The 15,755-nt window shown below is 44.1% G+C and overlaps 1 protein-coding gene and 1 long non-coding RNA gene across 2 annotated transcripts in view; one reads left to right on the top strand and one right to left on the bottom strand.

Moving 5' to 3' along the window:
* Nucleotides 1-15,755, top strand: part of ST6GALNAC5 (ST6 N-acetylgalactosaminide alpha-2,6-sialyltransferase 5) — a 175,103-nt gene that overhangs the window by 143,116 nt on the left and 16,232 nt on the right. The window contains exons 3-4 of the mRNA XM_058716930.1: nt 9,402-9,811; nt 15,342-15,449. Of these exons, the coding sequence (XP_058572913.1) occupies nt 9,402-9,811; nt 15,342-15,449 (518 nt within the window). The remainder of the gene's footprint in view (nt 1-9,401; nt 9,812-15,341; nt 15,450-15,755) is intronic.
* Nucleotides 4,456-15,382, bottom strand: LOC131504532 (uncharacterized). The gene is made up of 2 exons (XR_009258041.1): nt 15,310-15,382; nt 4,456-5,423 (listed from the first exon to the last, which is right to left on the bottom strand). It is a non-coding gene; the product is annotated as an uncharacterized LOC131504532 (long non-coding RNA).

The following is a 15,755-nucleotide window of genomic DNA, read 5'->3' as shown; positions in this document are numbered from 1 at the left end:
TGAGCCAGTGTGTAACATCAATCCTTATACTAGCATACCAGGGAAGAAACAGGCTCTGGGAATGGGCTTGTCTCTCTGACAACTCATCCACACCTTTTTTGGACAGAGAAGAATCATCTACTGCTTGCAGAGAAAGTAAGGAAGTGAAATATTTCTCTAACAATCTATTGAGTGCCTGCTGTGTGCCATGCATACATCATGATCTGTGCTCTCGTGGCACTCGTGTTTTAGTGGCAGGGTGAGACAATAAAGAAATTAAAAATGTAAATCACTAGAGACTGTGGTAGGTGCCAGAGGAAATAAACAGGATCGTGAATAACGGGATCGTGATAAACTTGTAGCTCAACTTCCTCATCTGATCAAAACGAGGACAGTGGTAGAACCTTCCTTTCAAGGCTGTTTTCCGTATTTTAAGTTAGATGATGTATATATTCATATCCAGCTGAAGATTTTTTCAGGGTCATAAGTGGTTAATATCTTTGCTATGTGCTAAGTGGGGGGAGGCCACTTCCAATTAAAGCAGTCAGAGAGGACCTCCTGGAGGAGATGACTTTTAAGCTGAGACCTGAGAGATGAAAAGGAGCGGAGCATGTGAATAATTGGAGAAGCAAAGGCCAGACACAGAGGAGGAATGAATGCCTGATGTCTCCCGGTGGCAGAAAGGAGATCAGGAGTCAATGGGGTGAGAATGGCAAGTGAATTGAGCTGAGGGCCATGAGGTGAGCAAGATTCTAACCAGGCAAAGAATTTGGATTCTACTCTTCAAGTAGGGAAGGAGGGTGCTCTGTGCGTTAAAATCCTCACTCTTACAGCTGCATGGAGCATGCGCTGTAAGGGTGAAAGCTACCAGACCCAGAAGAAGCCCTGGTGGGTGGGGGTGCTGGTAGGATGGTGGGAGGCTGAGGGTGAAGACAGTGCTGGTAGCAGTATATTTGTTTCCAGAACCGCCAGAACAAATTCCCACAACCTGGTTGTCTTAAAACAACTGAAATTTACTCTCTCTTGGTATATATGGCAGCTAGAAATCTGAGATCAAGTTTGCCGCAGAGCCAGGTTCTCCCTAAAAGCTCTAAGGAAGAATCCTACCTTGCACCTTACAGCTTCCTCACCGTCCTTGGCCAGTAGATGCCTCACTGCTTTCTCTGCCGCCTTCATCACCTGGTGTAGTCCCTGGGTGTCTCTGTGTCTCAGACTTTCTTCTTCTAAGGACACTGGGACTGCTCTGATCCAGTGTGACTACATCTTGACATACATGTTCATTATATCAGCAAAAACCTTTTTTCAAATAAGGTCACGTGCACAGGTGGGACTTCAACATAGCGTGTGTGTGTGTGTGTGTGTGTGTGTGTGTGTGTACAGGGGCTCTTGGGATGGACACAGTTCAACAGACCTCTGAGTCTGGCCACACCTCTGAGGGGCTGCACTGGCTGGAGAGAAACCACAGTGGCCCACCTTCTGGAGCAAGAGCACAGAGGCATTCGGTACTTTCCCTGTGGTGGGAGGTTTACATGCTGTGTAGCCATTCCTGGTTGCTTATTCCAAATAGGCAGGCAGGTGGTACAGAGGCAGGCAGTCGTGCTGAGGGTAGACTGTCAAATAAGGAGTAGCCCTTCTTATTCAACTTCCTCCACAAAATTGCTTCCATTTGTAGGTTACAGCTTCAGTGTACTACTAATCCATGGTTCCTTTTCAGTGAGTCCCCAGTGGCTTTGAACAGTCTATGGACATAAGTGGATTTTCTTAGATTTTCAGGAGTGAGGAAACCTGGAGTTCATCCCAGGTGCTGCTTTTAGGGTGTGACATTGAACAAATCACATAACCTCTTGAGTTTCAGCTTCTTCCTCTGTAAAATGAGGATACAGGCCTGGTCCAGGGGTTCTCAACCTTGAGGATGCATCAGAAATCACTTGGAGGACTTGTTAAAACACAGATTGCTGGGCCCCAGTTCAGAGCATCTGATTCAGTGAGTCTAGACTTTGTTGTCCCTACTGGTCTGGGAACCACCCCCTGAAAATTATCAGCCTAGATGATCTCTGAGATTTCTGCCAGTGATGCTATTCTGCAAGAAGTGGTAAGTTTGGGATACATGTAGGAGGATAGACCCAAGAGGGCTGGAAGAGTTGTAGCAGATGGAGAGACGGGTATCAAGAGTGAGCTTTGCGGGGCGCCTGGGTGACTCAGCCAGTTGAGCATCCGACTCTCGATGTCAGCTCAGGTCACGATCCCACAGTTTGTGGGATCAAGCACCACACTGGGCCTTGTGCTGACAGCATGGAGCCTGCTTGGGATTCTCTCTCCCTCTCTCTCTTTCTCCCTCTGCCCCTCCCTCCCCCCTCTCTCAAACTAAATAAACTTTTTAAAAAAGAAAGAAATAAAAAAAAATTTTTTAAAAAGGAATGAGATTTCAATTTTGTGTTGAGCAACTGGGTGGAAGGTGTGCCATCAACTAAGATGCCAAACCCTCTCTTTGAGATTGGCTTTACTATATTCATATTACAGATGAGAAAACAGGGACTCAGAAAATCTAAGCCACTTCACCTAAAATTATCCATCTAAGAAGTAGAAGAAGCCGATTCAAGTCAGTGACTCCAAAAGCCATATTTTATTTTATTTTATTTTTTAATTTGTTTAATGTTTATTCTTGAGAGAGAGAGAATGAGCAGGGGAGGGGCAGAGAGAGAGGGAGACACAGAATCTGAAGCAGGCTCCAGGCTCTGAGCTGTCAGCACAGAGCCCAAAGCAGGGCTTGAACCCACAAACTGAGATCATGACCTGAGCCAAAGTCAGACACTCAAATGATTGAGCCACCCAGGTGCCCCAAAGGCCATATTTTAAATACTGCTCAGTACTGCCTCCTGCCCATGGAGTTCTTCCATCCTAAGGCAGCCAGTAGACGAAAAACAGGAAAGGTGGTGTTGAAGGTTGGCAGTGAAAGCTGGTGGGTGGGCTTGTCATTGAGAGAGAGGAGCAGCTTGAAAGAGTAACATTTTTCTAGGGAATCACATTAAATAATCAGAGTGGCTTATACCCATGTCAGGCTGAACCGAGACTGACAGCTAATAAAAGCCCAGTAATTACAGGAAAACATCAGATTGAAAAGTGCAGAGATTCTTGAAACACCTGAAGCCATTTAATATATCTTATGTTTGCTCCAGACCAACAAGCAGCTCCCAGAGCAAGACCGGTCTCATTACTGAGCTAATGGACATTATGCTCTGAGGTACCTTTCCCTCTGCCAAATAAATCAGAATTTTAAAAAGTGAAACCTGAGATTGCCATGCTGCAAATGTTTGAAAGGACATCACTGAGCGTTTTAGGTGTCAAGTTTAATTTGACTTGGCCTGGTCTATTCTCTTAAGAAAGGCTCAGGAGGCATCAGCTGGGTCACAGGGAGAATTCCTTCTGCTCTTGCTCTCTGGGCTGTGACAGAAATCAGACCTTGATTCCCCGAGCGTGCTTTCTCAAGTAGGGATTGCTCTTGCCGCTTGAGCCCAAAGGAGGAAGTTGTGATGCAAGCTGTCACGCTCCTCTAGTCTCTGGTTTGGCGGGGGGTTGCGGGGGAGTGGGTGAAAGGAGAGACCCATTCACACCTTCTAAAATATTCTAAAACATTCCTGAGTCCCTACTAAGTTGTAGACACCAGTCCTAGGTACTGGGACGGTGACAAATGCTTACACACTAGCAAGGAGCAAGAGTGACGGCAAAAATAAAACGGTAAACTCCAGGTGTGTGCACTGTGGACACTCCCTCCAGAGAGCCAGCCTTCCCGCCTCTGACAGGCCCGCCACATGCTCGGGCCCTAACGAGGTTGCAGCTCTGAGCACCAGTGGCCTCCATGCGCTGTAGATTTTCCTGGGCATTTTTTACTTCACAACAGCTCTAATGACCTTGGCATCAAGCTCTTACTGGGGATTAATAACTGGCTGGGCTTAATGGCCCTCACTGTGTCCTGGGCCTTTTTCCTAGCCAGCCATTAATTCCAGGCAGCGCCCTTAGCTCTGGCCATTATAGCTCCCTGGACAAAGAGGCTGTCCTGAGGCAAATGGCCATAGCTTCCTTCTCTCCAGACAGAGCTTTCCACATTATACTCCCCCTCTTTCTCTCCATGGCATTAGTACAGAGGGCTGGGGTCTTTAGGCAAATATTTGGTTAGGGCACCACACTGTCTTCTTTTTTTTATTTTTAATTTTTATGTATGTATGTACCTACGTATGTATGTATGTATGTATAGGGCCAGGGAGGGTCAGAGAGAGGAGAGAGAGAATCCCAAGCAGGCTCCATGCCCAATGCAGAGCCCAACATGGGGGCTCGATCTTATGACTGTGAGGTCATGACCTGAGCTGAAATCAAGAGTCAGATGCTTAATCAACTGAGCCACCCAGGCGTCCCTTATGCCTTCTTTTTATGTCCCAGGAGGTTGGCTTTCTCAGAGAACAGACAAGATAGGCAGTTGGGTCTCATTCACTCATTTATCAATCCATCCTTTTATTCAGTATATATTGAGTGCCTCTTATGTGTCCGGAAGCAAAGAGATTACCAAGATTGCAGTAACCTGATAAGGGTGCCTATGTTTCCTACCATAGGATGGTATACCTCACTAAATGGGGCTTTAAGGAAAACGTCCCCAAGAATCAGGGAGACTAAATACTGTGAGGAGGAGGAAGTCGGAGAGAAGGCCTTGCTAGCCAGTGAGTTCGCCGGAAGCCGCCTCCACTCACGTCCTCCATGGAGTTTTATCTCCCAGGCCGCTAGCAAAGCTCCAAGTTCACCTTCCCGTCCTCTGCTTAGTGATTCATCAGCCCAGCATCTGAGTCCTTAAGGGAAGAATATGTGAACACTGCCTCAGGAATCTTAACTCACCAAGGCATGCATATTTCCACCCATATCATTAAGACACTAAGGATTATAATCGTACTGAGATGTGGGGGAGCATGGCTCCCTCGGAGGACTGTAATGCATCCTGAGAAACAGGGTCATGGAGTTTGTATAATTTCTAGTCATCCTGCCTCCCAAGACATCATCAGTCCTTCCAAATGCAGAAAACAGACTTCATTTCCTCCTTTGGAAGTGATTCAGCCTTTGGTACATGCTCTTCTCAGCTGCGGGAAATGTAACATTATGTTTAGAACAGCTATTGTCATTTTATTGGCACCACTTACCAAAAGACACTTAAGGCATAATTCAGACTTCAATCTTTTTTGCATTGTTTGGTGCGCCTGCACAACTCGAAGAGTGAGTGTTGTTGCCCGAGGTAATCAATACTTCAGAGCTAAGGCAGATGGACAGGAAGCATGAGGGAGGGATTTCTGGACTGGTTGGACCCAGTGTGTTCTGATGGTGCCCAGGAAGCACAGAGGATCAGAATGGCACAGTCGGGAACCATGGCCTTCCCTGAAAGTGTCTTCCACTGGCCACATGCACACCTAAGAGACACAGAGAAGGCACCTCAGTCTCCATAGGAGACCCAGGTTTCACCCGTCAGCCACCCTGTGCTTTGAGAATCACAGCAGAATAGTTCATTATGGGGGAAAAAGATGCGGGACTTTTCTTCAGAATGTTTTCCCCAGTAAAAAGAAGCACAATGTCTCACAATGATCAAACTAGAAATTTCAAGATGGTAATTCTAGGTGAGTCTGATGACAAAAAGCAAGTTCCCATGGCTATAGGGTCCAATGGAATGAAATCCTACAAAGTGACCTTATTAAACAAATGTACTCACTTACACAGCACCTCAGGGGTGTACTGAGTGCTCCATAAATGTCTTTCAAATGAATGAACGAATGAATGTCATGTGGCCACATATATCTGGTTGATCTCTTTATCTCACGGGTGAGAAAGTCAAGGACCTGACTTGTAAAATTCAGATCCTGGGTCTCCTGACCCTAATCATCACCCAGTGATATTTGCAGATGCCCCTGTCAATTTTGTAGGAATTTTTTTTAGGGGGCTTCCCCACGAGTAGAACTTTCCCAGGGTGCAGGACCTTCAATGCTGAAACCCAAACAACCCCTAACAAACCGGGTGGGCTGGTCAGCTCAAGTGTCAGAGTCCGCCCTGCGGATCTGCCCTGCCCCTCGGGCAACCCTCCATCAGCCCCCCTGCGGCCAAGCATCCGCCTCTACTTCCTCCCGACGACCAAAATGAGGCTCTGCCGCCTCTGTTCCACTGAGACTTTTTTTGGCTGAGGCCGCCAAATCCAAAGAACGCTTTTGGTTTCACTTGTGCTATCATGTCTTGTGACGCCACTGACCACTGGCTCTTTAAAGTTACCTCATCTGTTAGTTTGCATTGCACAGACCTTTCCTGGCTGTCTTCCTGCCTCTCTAGCTCTTCTGGACAGGCTCAAATGTTTTCTCGCCTTTGGTCCCATGGCCCCTTGTACCTGACTTTATTATAGCACTTACTCCACAGTCCTGTAATTATTTATCTGGGGGCACTCTTGCCTTAGATTGTGTGCTTCCTTGAGAGGAAAAACAGGATTTTATCTGACTTTTTATCTATATCACCAAGTTCAATGCCTGACACATGATAGAAACTCTATGGTTGAATAGATCCTTTAACCTTCCCTCTTCATCCTGTATGTATGGGATATGCAGGAAAAATAAGAAAAGGGAAAATTAAGTATTTCTGCCATCCTTCGGCCCATGAACTTGCCCCTCAACCCCTCAGGGGATTCACAAGGGAGTTTCCCTGAAGGGAATGTTCCAGGTTCCAGGAGTTTCCCTGAAGGGAATAGGGGCCACTTTCTATACATAATGTGGCTCTTCCTCAAAGGGAGATTTGGGCTTAAGTACATTTCACCCTCATTAATTTAAGGCTCTAGATGGATGAGTCCACTGTTAATAGAGCTCCAAGGGATAAAGGTATTGGATACGAGACTTTTGTCATTTTACTGCATCCACCCAGCCCAAAGCTCTTAAAGCAATAACTGATTAAGAAACAGCAACACTGAGCTTCTGGGGTTGAGAGAGGAAAGGAAGAAGACGATGAATTAAGAAAACATCTCAGGGCATTTGTTCTATTCATTCTATTTACTCTACTGCACTGCGACGCCATTAACCATAATGGTTAATCCCACGGGCTCTACAGTCTGATTTCCTGGGTTTGAATTCCAGCTCTGCCACTTTCTAACTGGATGATCTTGAGCAAGTTCCTTCCTTTTCTATCCCTCAATATTCTCATTAGTAAAATGGGGGGGGGGGGTAATATAATATCTTTCATATGGGGTTATTTGAAGAATTAATGCAACTATATAAAAAAGCTCAAAACAGTGCCTGGCACATGGAGATATTTAATCACACCATTAGCAAAAGTGCTCTTTCTTTCATGTCCCCCGACTTGCTGTGCTCTAAATAGCCTCCTCTACTAATACCTTCACACAGTCCCCCTTCTCATCCTGTCATACTTTATTGTGAGCCTTTACTGACCTGCTGTCCCTTACTAAAGTATAAACTTTAGGGGTTCTGTTTTTTCTTTCCATTTGCATTCTTACTGCCCATCGTAGTGCCTGTCACCTAATAACAATACTTGGATGTCAAATGAATGATGAGAATCTACATTTCATAAGCTTATATGTCAATTATCAACCCAAAGTGATCAGTACTGATTTAGTGAGTATCTACAATGCACTCCACTCTGACGGATAATCCCAATAACAGCTGTCATTACTGAATGATCACTGTACCAGGTTCTATGGTAGGGATTGGGTTCAGCTCCCTGCAATTGCTATTTTTATAGGTCAGGTACTGGGAATTTCAAATGGCCCAGTCTAATACTATGTGTATTCAATTCTCCCAAGGTAGAATGGGGCATTAATTTTCCTCATTTGGAGATGAGAAACCTGAGATTTACAGAGGTCAGTAGCTTACCAAGGTCCCACAGCTAATAGGTAGTGGAGACGAGGCTGGATCCATCCTATAAGCCCCCAAAACTGGTGCCCTCTGCCACTATGCTTAACTGACTGAGCCACCCAGGCGCCCCCCCTCTGCCACTATGCAGTGAGGGAAGACTGCTGTCCTCACGTGCCCTCATCTGGTTTTGAAGGCAGAGCTATGGCTCAGGAACCCTGCCCCCCCCCCCCCCCCCCCCCCGAGTAAATATAAGCCCTAAACTGGATCCAACTTGCTGAGATTATGCAGGGAGCCAGTATGTCCTGTTCAAAGTTAACTGGGAGGAAGGGCAGAGGCTCTGGGGCAAGTCTAACAATGCTACTTTCCTTCAGAACATTCTTGATTGTAATTTTCTCGTGCACTTGCTGGCCTTGGCCTCAGGTCCTAATTACATTATGTTCAAACAGCAACTAAGAGATAGTTCTCATTAAACATAAACAGGGGAATGTTTAATTTGTGGGAACATAGGTGTTCAGAAAGCAAATCGTTGGTTCAGGGTGTTGAAATGAGCATTGCCGTTGGCGTTGTCCTTGGGCACCACACAGCCAGGACTCCCAAGGTCTGTGGCTCTGAACTTGAGGCTTTTTTTTTTTTTTACACTTTTGAAGATGGACCAACTCAATTTCACTCCCTCTCCCCTTAAAATGGGAGAAACTATCCTAGTTGTCATTTCAAAATTATGGCATCTGAGGGATTACAATTTGCATGTGTTTCCCCCATGTGATTCTCAGGCGATGTTTATTTAGGATAAGCATATTTGTACAGCATCCAAGAATATTGATAAACGCTTAGCTTTCAATAATGTGAGCTAAGAGCTAATGTCATAGCAAAATGCAGTGTAGTCTTTATTTCAATTTGGGGTATGGATTCAGAAAGACCTGGGTTTGAAAGCATGACTTCATTACATCCTAGTTATGCATCCTTGAGCAAATTTTTTATTTTTTTTTTTTAATTTTTATTTTTTCAACGTTTTTTATTTATTTTTGGGACAGAGAGAGACAGAGCATGAACGGGGGAGGGGCAGAGAGAGAGGGAGACACAGAATCGGAAACAGGCTCCAGGCTCTGAGCCATCAGCCCAGAGCCCGACGCGGGGCTTGAACTCACGGACCGCGAGATCGTGACCTGGCTGAAGTCGGACGCTTAACCGACTGCGCCACCCAGGCGCCCCTTGAGCAAATTTTTTAACATCTCCAAGCCCAAGTATTCCTATCTATAAGATGGCTGTGACAGCAACCTTGCTGGGTTATGGGGATTTGGTGATTTGGTGCCAGCTAAGCCCAGAGCCCAGTGTTTGACAGGTCAATGCAAGCCCTCTTTCCATCTTGTCAAATGCTCCTTGTCACCAATTTGGGAGAGAATGTAAGAGTGGATGAGGCAATAGCAGGAGAAGTATATTCTGGCATGGGAGGGAGGAGAGGGAAGACTGGCCACCTTTTGAGGCGGTGAAATGACCTAGTGGTGCCAAGTGAGGTCTGCCTGCTGATGGTGTCCTTCCCCCTTTGCCTTCTAGCCCCTGAAAATGCACTGCAGGGACTGTGCCCTGGTGACCAGCTCGGGGCATCTGCTGCACAGCCGCCAAGGCCCCCAGATCGACCAGACCGAGTGCGTCATCCGCATGAACGACGCCCCCACGCGCGGTTATGGGCGCGACGTGGGCAACCGCACCAGCCTGAGGGTCATCGCGCACTCCAGCATCCAGAGGATCCTCCGCAACCGCCACGACCTGCTCAACGTGAGCCAGGGCACCGTGTTCATCTTCTGGGGCCCCAGCAGCTACATGCGGCGCGACGGCAAGGGCCAGGTCTACAACAACCTGCAGCTCCTGAGCCGCGTGCTGCCGCGGCTGAAGGCCTTTATGACCACGCGCCACAAGATGCTGCAGTTTGATGAGCTCTTCAAGCAGGAGACCGGCAAGGACAGGTAGAGGGAGCAGGGTGGAGAGTGGAGGGCCGCAGGGGAGGGTGAGGACATGTCGTTGCTGGCTGATTCACTGGAAGCCAAGCTTTTGCTGAGGCTTTTTGTTGGGGCCCCGCTGTTCATGCCATTGATAGAGCTCCTCTGTAGGGTCCTGGGGACTGGCTGCCTTTGTAAGGCAAAGTGAATGAAGCACTGAGACACTGTGTGGATAGTTCAAGGCCAAGTCCCTGTTTTGGAGGAACAGGCTACAGAGCTGCTGGCTTACAGAGCTGCTGGCTTACACTGGTAATAAGTGCAAGATCATACGTTTTATTGCATTTCCTTTCACTTGTGTGAACACTAACCAAAAGGAGAGTATGGGTTTATTTTTCCCTTTCGAGGCAAACATTTATTCAGTCCACGGACAGGTGCTGAGTACCTACCTACTCCTCCACTGCACCAGGCACTGGGGGTATAGTCGAAACAAGACAAATCTAGGCCGTGCCCTCCAGGAACCTAAAGCTTTCCCGGGAGGACAAATATTTACCAAGTAGTGGCTCACATGCTGAGTGTCATGCAAGGTAAAGAAAATGGTGCTGTGACCTGCAGGACAGGGAGACCTACCATAGTCCAGGGCAAAGTTTTCCTTACTCTTAGTTACAGCTCAAATGATGGGACATGAAATCAATGTAGTGAGTCACTGTAAGTTGTTTTTTTTTTTTTTTAATGTAATGGAATTGATGGAATGAAATGGAATGGAATAGAAGACAATATCAAGATTCATCCCCCATATTAAGACAAAATATTGTTAAATGAAATAACACTTATTCATGTCAGTTTTGTACATCTGAATATACACATGTAGAGGTTTTTTGAGGTAATGAAAATGTTCTGGAATTAGATAGTAATTCCACAATATTCCCTGTGGCTGCAGTCAGGAGGGTTTTGGGGGGAGTAGTCCTTGACGACACTGAGATAAAGGGCCATGAGCTGGCCAAATCTAGGTGAAAAGCAAAGGACAGCTGGGTATCAATAGGTGTGGTGCAGTGTAGTCCAAATACAGATCTCTAGGCAAGAATTCTGACTCTATCCTTCAGTGGTTGTGTGGCCTTGGACAAGTTATCTAACTCTGCAGGGACCTCACATGCGAAAAGCGCATAGTGGCTAGGCCTCATAGGACTGGTCTAATGATTAAGTTTCTTTTTTTCCTTAATTTTAAAATATATAATTTTAGGGACACCTGGGTGGCTCAGTCGGTTAAGCGTCCACCTTCAGCTTAGGTCATGATCTCATGGTTCGTGGGTTCCAGCCCTGTGTCAGACTCTGTGCTGACAGCTCGGAGCCTGGATCCTGCTTCAGATCCTGTCTCCCCCTCTCTCTGCCCCTCCCAGCTCATTCTCTCCCTCTCCTTCTCTCTCTCTCAAAAATAACTAAACATTTAAAAATGTTTTAAATATGTAATTTTATAATTAATAGATATTTAATTTACCTCCCCCCCCTTACAAAAACTGTTGCTGAGTTGATTTCTTAAAACTAAAGAGACATGATAAATGAAATGAAGAATATAAAGTACTAAATTCATTGTTAAGCTATGTTGGGCAGCTCATTATTGGAGAACAGGGCCTTAGAGAAAGACCAGAGCTTTGCCCCAAATTCTTTGTGTGGAAGACCTTTCTTTTTAAATCCTAGAAACCTTGTGACCATTTGAGGGCTGGTCCAGCCATGGCATCTGGGGGACAGAGGAGAGTGGGAGCTGTCTTCTGGCCCTGTGGCCTCCTTCCCTAGAGGCTCAGGAGACTCCATGGTTAGATCACATAAGGGATCCTGGTCATCATCACAAGCTCTCATGAAGTTCAGTTATTTATTGCCCTTTAAAAGCCACAAATAAGAGAGACTGTCACTCATTTAAATGAGTTCTTTAACCAACAGAGCATTTTATACGGGAATAAGAATGAGAGGAGTTATTTACAGTTTCATTTTTGCTTGTTGGAAAATTTGAAATAAGTAGAAACAGTCTTCAATAGAAAACACTTCTCCTCTTTTTAGTTTAATGGTTGTTTGTTAAATTTGAGAATTCCTGAGACACTGATGCAGCTTATACTGCTGCAGTATAAGCTATTGAAGCTAATTACACATTGCTCTGGATCTTCTTAAGAGATTATTTTAAGTTGATAACTTGGAGACCAGTCATTCTACCCTTTGGCCACTTAGGTCTTTAGGAAATAGACTTACACTGAGACATAGCCCATTCACTTAAGTTTATTAAATTCTGGCCATAAAAACTTTATGTTCGGTAGGTCTGTCTCCCTGGTGAGCCCAGCTGGTAGAGGAAACCAAATCTATGTCGGTTACCTACTGGGCCTCTCATGTGCAGACATCCATCTACAAGGGTCCATCCATCCCTATTCAGGGGAATCACACATAAGGACTTGCAGGGTGCCAAACTACATTCTCACTTCTGGAATCTTTGTGCCTCTTACCTTTAGGAAACTGTCTTAAAGAGGCTAATATTGTATTGACTCGATATTCTCATGCGTCCATATTCTTAACCTGGCCTCTCCCAGCTAAAAGAACCAAGTCAGAAATAACCCTTCAGAAGAAACATTTTTCCAAAAATCAAAACACAGAACATTAGGGATCCACTAGTATTTCTTCCATGTAAGCTTTTCTTGAAACCCAGCAAAACAGTAGGACGTATTAAAGGTACACAAAATGTGGAATATCTAATTTTGTACATCTCATGATCAGGACATTCATTCCAAGCTATTATTTTGAAAAAAAAAATAGGATAATTCAATAGATTTTGATTTATAGAAGTTTCACCCTACTTAAAAGTGGAGGGAAAAACGGGCTCAGGAACAATCTGCAATTAAAAAGCATGACAAATGGCATAGATGGGCAAGTGGTATTCTTTGATATTAGAAAGTAACTGTACTTGAAAATAACTTTATAATTGAATAAGGGTACATTAGGAAAATATGATTCAGAACCAATATTATAGTAATTAGATAAAGGAAGCATAAATGAAATAACTGCAGGAAGAATATTTCCGTAGAGATTATAAATGAGATTCTGGTGGAGCAGAAAGGCCTTTAATTGTAATTTAGTGCACACTATAGAATTATCAGCTCAGTGTGTTACTTCATCATATAAAAGAATATCTGATAATTTTCCCTAATAAGCACATGACAGCTCTTCATATTCCTTCATTATAGCTGATTAAGTGTAAAAACAGTAGATATTCCTTTGTTGGAAAAAGAGTTCAAATCATTTTAGAAAGACAGCACAGAGCAGTTGCATTTCTAGAGCACGTGATCCCAAAAGGCTAGGATTTAAGAAGTCTGGGGATTTTAAGTGGCACTTTAAAGAACTCTTCGCTTTAGTTTCTTTCATCCCTCACTTTGTATTCTCCCCCTTTTTCCCCATGAAACCTTTTTCTATAGAACCATCTCTTCTAGTATTTCTGGCTGTGGCTTATGGTCTCTACTCTAGCCCACAAAAGAAAGCCAAAATTACAGGGAGTTTCTGCCCCTGGGAGAGCCCTCTTGGTGTTTCTGACGACTCTAAAAACATAGGGACTCCGTCTCTTCCTGGCCTTCACAAGCTCCCAGTTATTCACTGACCCAGTGTGAGTCTAGGAAACTGACCGTTGCACTGTCACAGCTACAAGGGTGAATCTCACTTGAGGCAAGGGACTTTCTTTTCCTTCTCCTTCCTCTCTCCCTTCCCCAGGGACTACCTTTGCTTTGCCCTGCCTCCTTCAGTCCTGGAAGACTGGTGCAAAGGAAAAGGATTGTTAATTCCTATCTAGGCTGGAGGCTTCACAGTTTTGTACTCACTGCCCTGATGACTGATGGTGGATCCTACACCAGAGCCAATAGCAGAGTATTACAAGGATATCAGTTTCTTCAGGGATGCTAACAACAAAACAAAAACAAAAACAAAAACAAACACTGAAAGTAATGGTTGAATTATTTGCTTCATTTGCTCCGATCTAGCAACCAAGAGAGGAGGAAGGTGTCTCGATCTATCTATCAACACATCACGCTAAATACTTTTTATGGTGTTCTCTCATTTCGTCCTCAGAATAGCCCAGGAAGATAGAGCTTCCCAGGCCTGCTCTATAGATGGGAAATCAGGGCTCAGAGATAAGCAGTAAGCTGCCTCAGGTCATTCAGCTGGTCAGTGATAAAAACAGCCATACACACTCATGGTATTCCCATCTTTAGGAGCTTTTAAAATGTACTTCCTGGGCTATTCCTGGGTCAGGATATAATGGAATGGAAAGCTAAAATGAGCAAAGGGATTAAGAACCACAAAGGGGAAGCTATGAACTCAGGAATGACTATATCACTCATTCCTGTCAGGTATTTGACAAAACAAAGGACTCCTTAATATGCCTCTCTTTTTTTTTTTTTTTTTTGGTCCATATGTGAAATGGAAATAATGCAAACTGATTAACAAATGTCTTCCTCCTCAAAGAGGAATGCTACACAGCACAAGTAGAAAAGCTTTTCAGCAACTCTGTTATTCACATCACATATGGTGCTATGGCCGGGCAAAGTCAGACAGTCTGACCTTGGGGATAAGGTGTTTGAAACTGGCTAATGAGGCATGCCATAAGCACTGGAAAAAAAAAAAGCAAAAGCAGCAACCCCCTAAGAATTGAAATTAATATCCACAGCAGCATAGCATGGTAGACCGAGTCATTCTCACAGGGTCAAATTAGACCTTGATGTTATGTCTCCACAGTTATCCTTAGGCTTGGCACGTGGCTAGAGCTCAGTACATATGTTTGAATGGGCAAATGAATGAATTTAGGAACACCAAGATTCATTCCTTAAGTTTTGTCAGTTCGGTCTTTTAAGAAAAAACTTTGAGAGGGATCTGAATGTTCTGAGGTAAAATAAAGCAAATGCTCAATTAAGCATAAGCATTCCTGCGGTCCCTTTCCTCTGGTAATTAGCCCCTTCCCAAATGAATATACTCTTCCTATGGAAAGACATTCAGTCAAGATGTCAATGTTAATTAGTCTAATTGAAGGCAAGCTTTTACCTAAGATTGTTTGATCGATCAGTAGGTATCAATCAATAGATAGACAGATACATCTATGTGTTTATACATATTTAATAAGCTCTTCATTATTTAGGCCTGCTTGGGGAATAAGGAATATTTCCAATTAGTCAAGTATTGTAGTTAATAAAGAAAGAGTTGACACATGGGGATTGTCATCTTACAAGAAATTGAGTTGTGGTCGTGTGCTCTTAAACACTGAAACACTGATCATCATCTTTGATGATGAAGAAGTTGCTTGAGCATCCTTTAGTGTCATAATCCACCATGGTGGAACATGAATATCATTTATCACTCTACTATGGAGTATGATGCTGTTGGTAAGAGATTTCTATCAGATTAAGTGTCAGCTATTTACCAAATGGATAGAGAGAGAGAGAGGGTGTGTTAATCATCAGCCTTGCTCCAGAAAAGATTTAAGATGGTAATGGTTATAATGATTACTTTACCAGCTTGCAGACTTAATTGTTGTTCCTTCCAGGAAGATCTCAAACACTTGGCTCAGCACTGGCTGGTTCACAATGACAATTGCACTGGAGCTCTGTGACAGGATCAATGTTTATGGCATGGTGCCCCCAGACTTCTGCAGGTAGGATTTATTCCGCAAGTGTAATTCATCAGAAGTGTTGTTGCAGGATTTATAAATATCTGATTCCAAATATCAACCATGAGACATGTCTAACTGTCTTCTTGAGGCAATTAATTAACATGTCCCAAGTTCTGGTTCTAGAAACAACAAACAGCATTTAATTATGTGATATAAAATATTGAAAGTTTTTGTTTGTACTGCTGGAGAATTAATCCATCTTGTGGGCTTCTTTTATCCTCTGAATATTTATTAACCAAAAGTAATGCAACAATTGTCATAATATTAATGATGAGCAAGCATTAAGAA

The sequence above is a fragment of the Neofelis nebulosa genome, chromosome 2, assembly GCF_028018385.1.
Source record: "Neofelis nebulosa isolate mNeoNeb1 chromosome 2, mNeoNeb1.pri, whole genome shotgun sequence".
NCBI lineage: Eukaryota > Metazoa > Chordata > Mammalia > Carnivora > Felidae > Neofelis > Neofelis nebulosa.
Note: the sequence above shows the minus strand (reverse complement) of the source record. Positions and strands in the feature narration are given on the sequence as shown.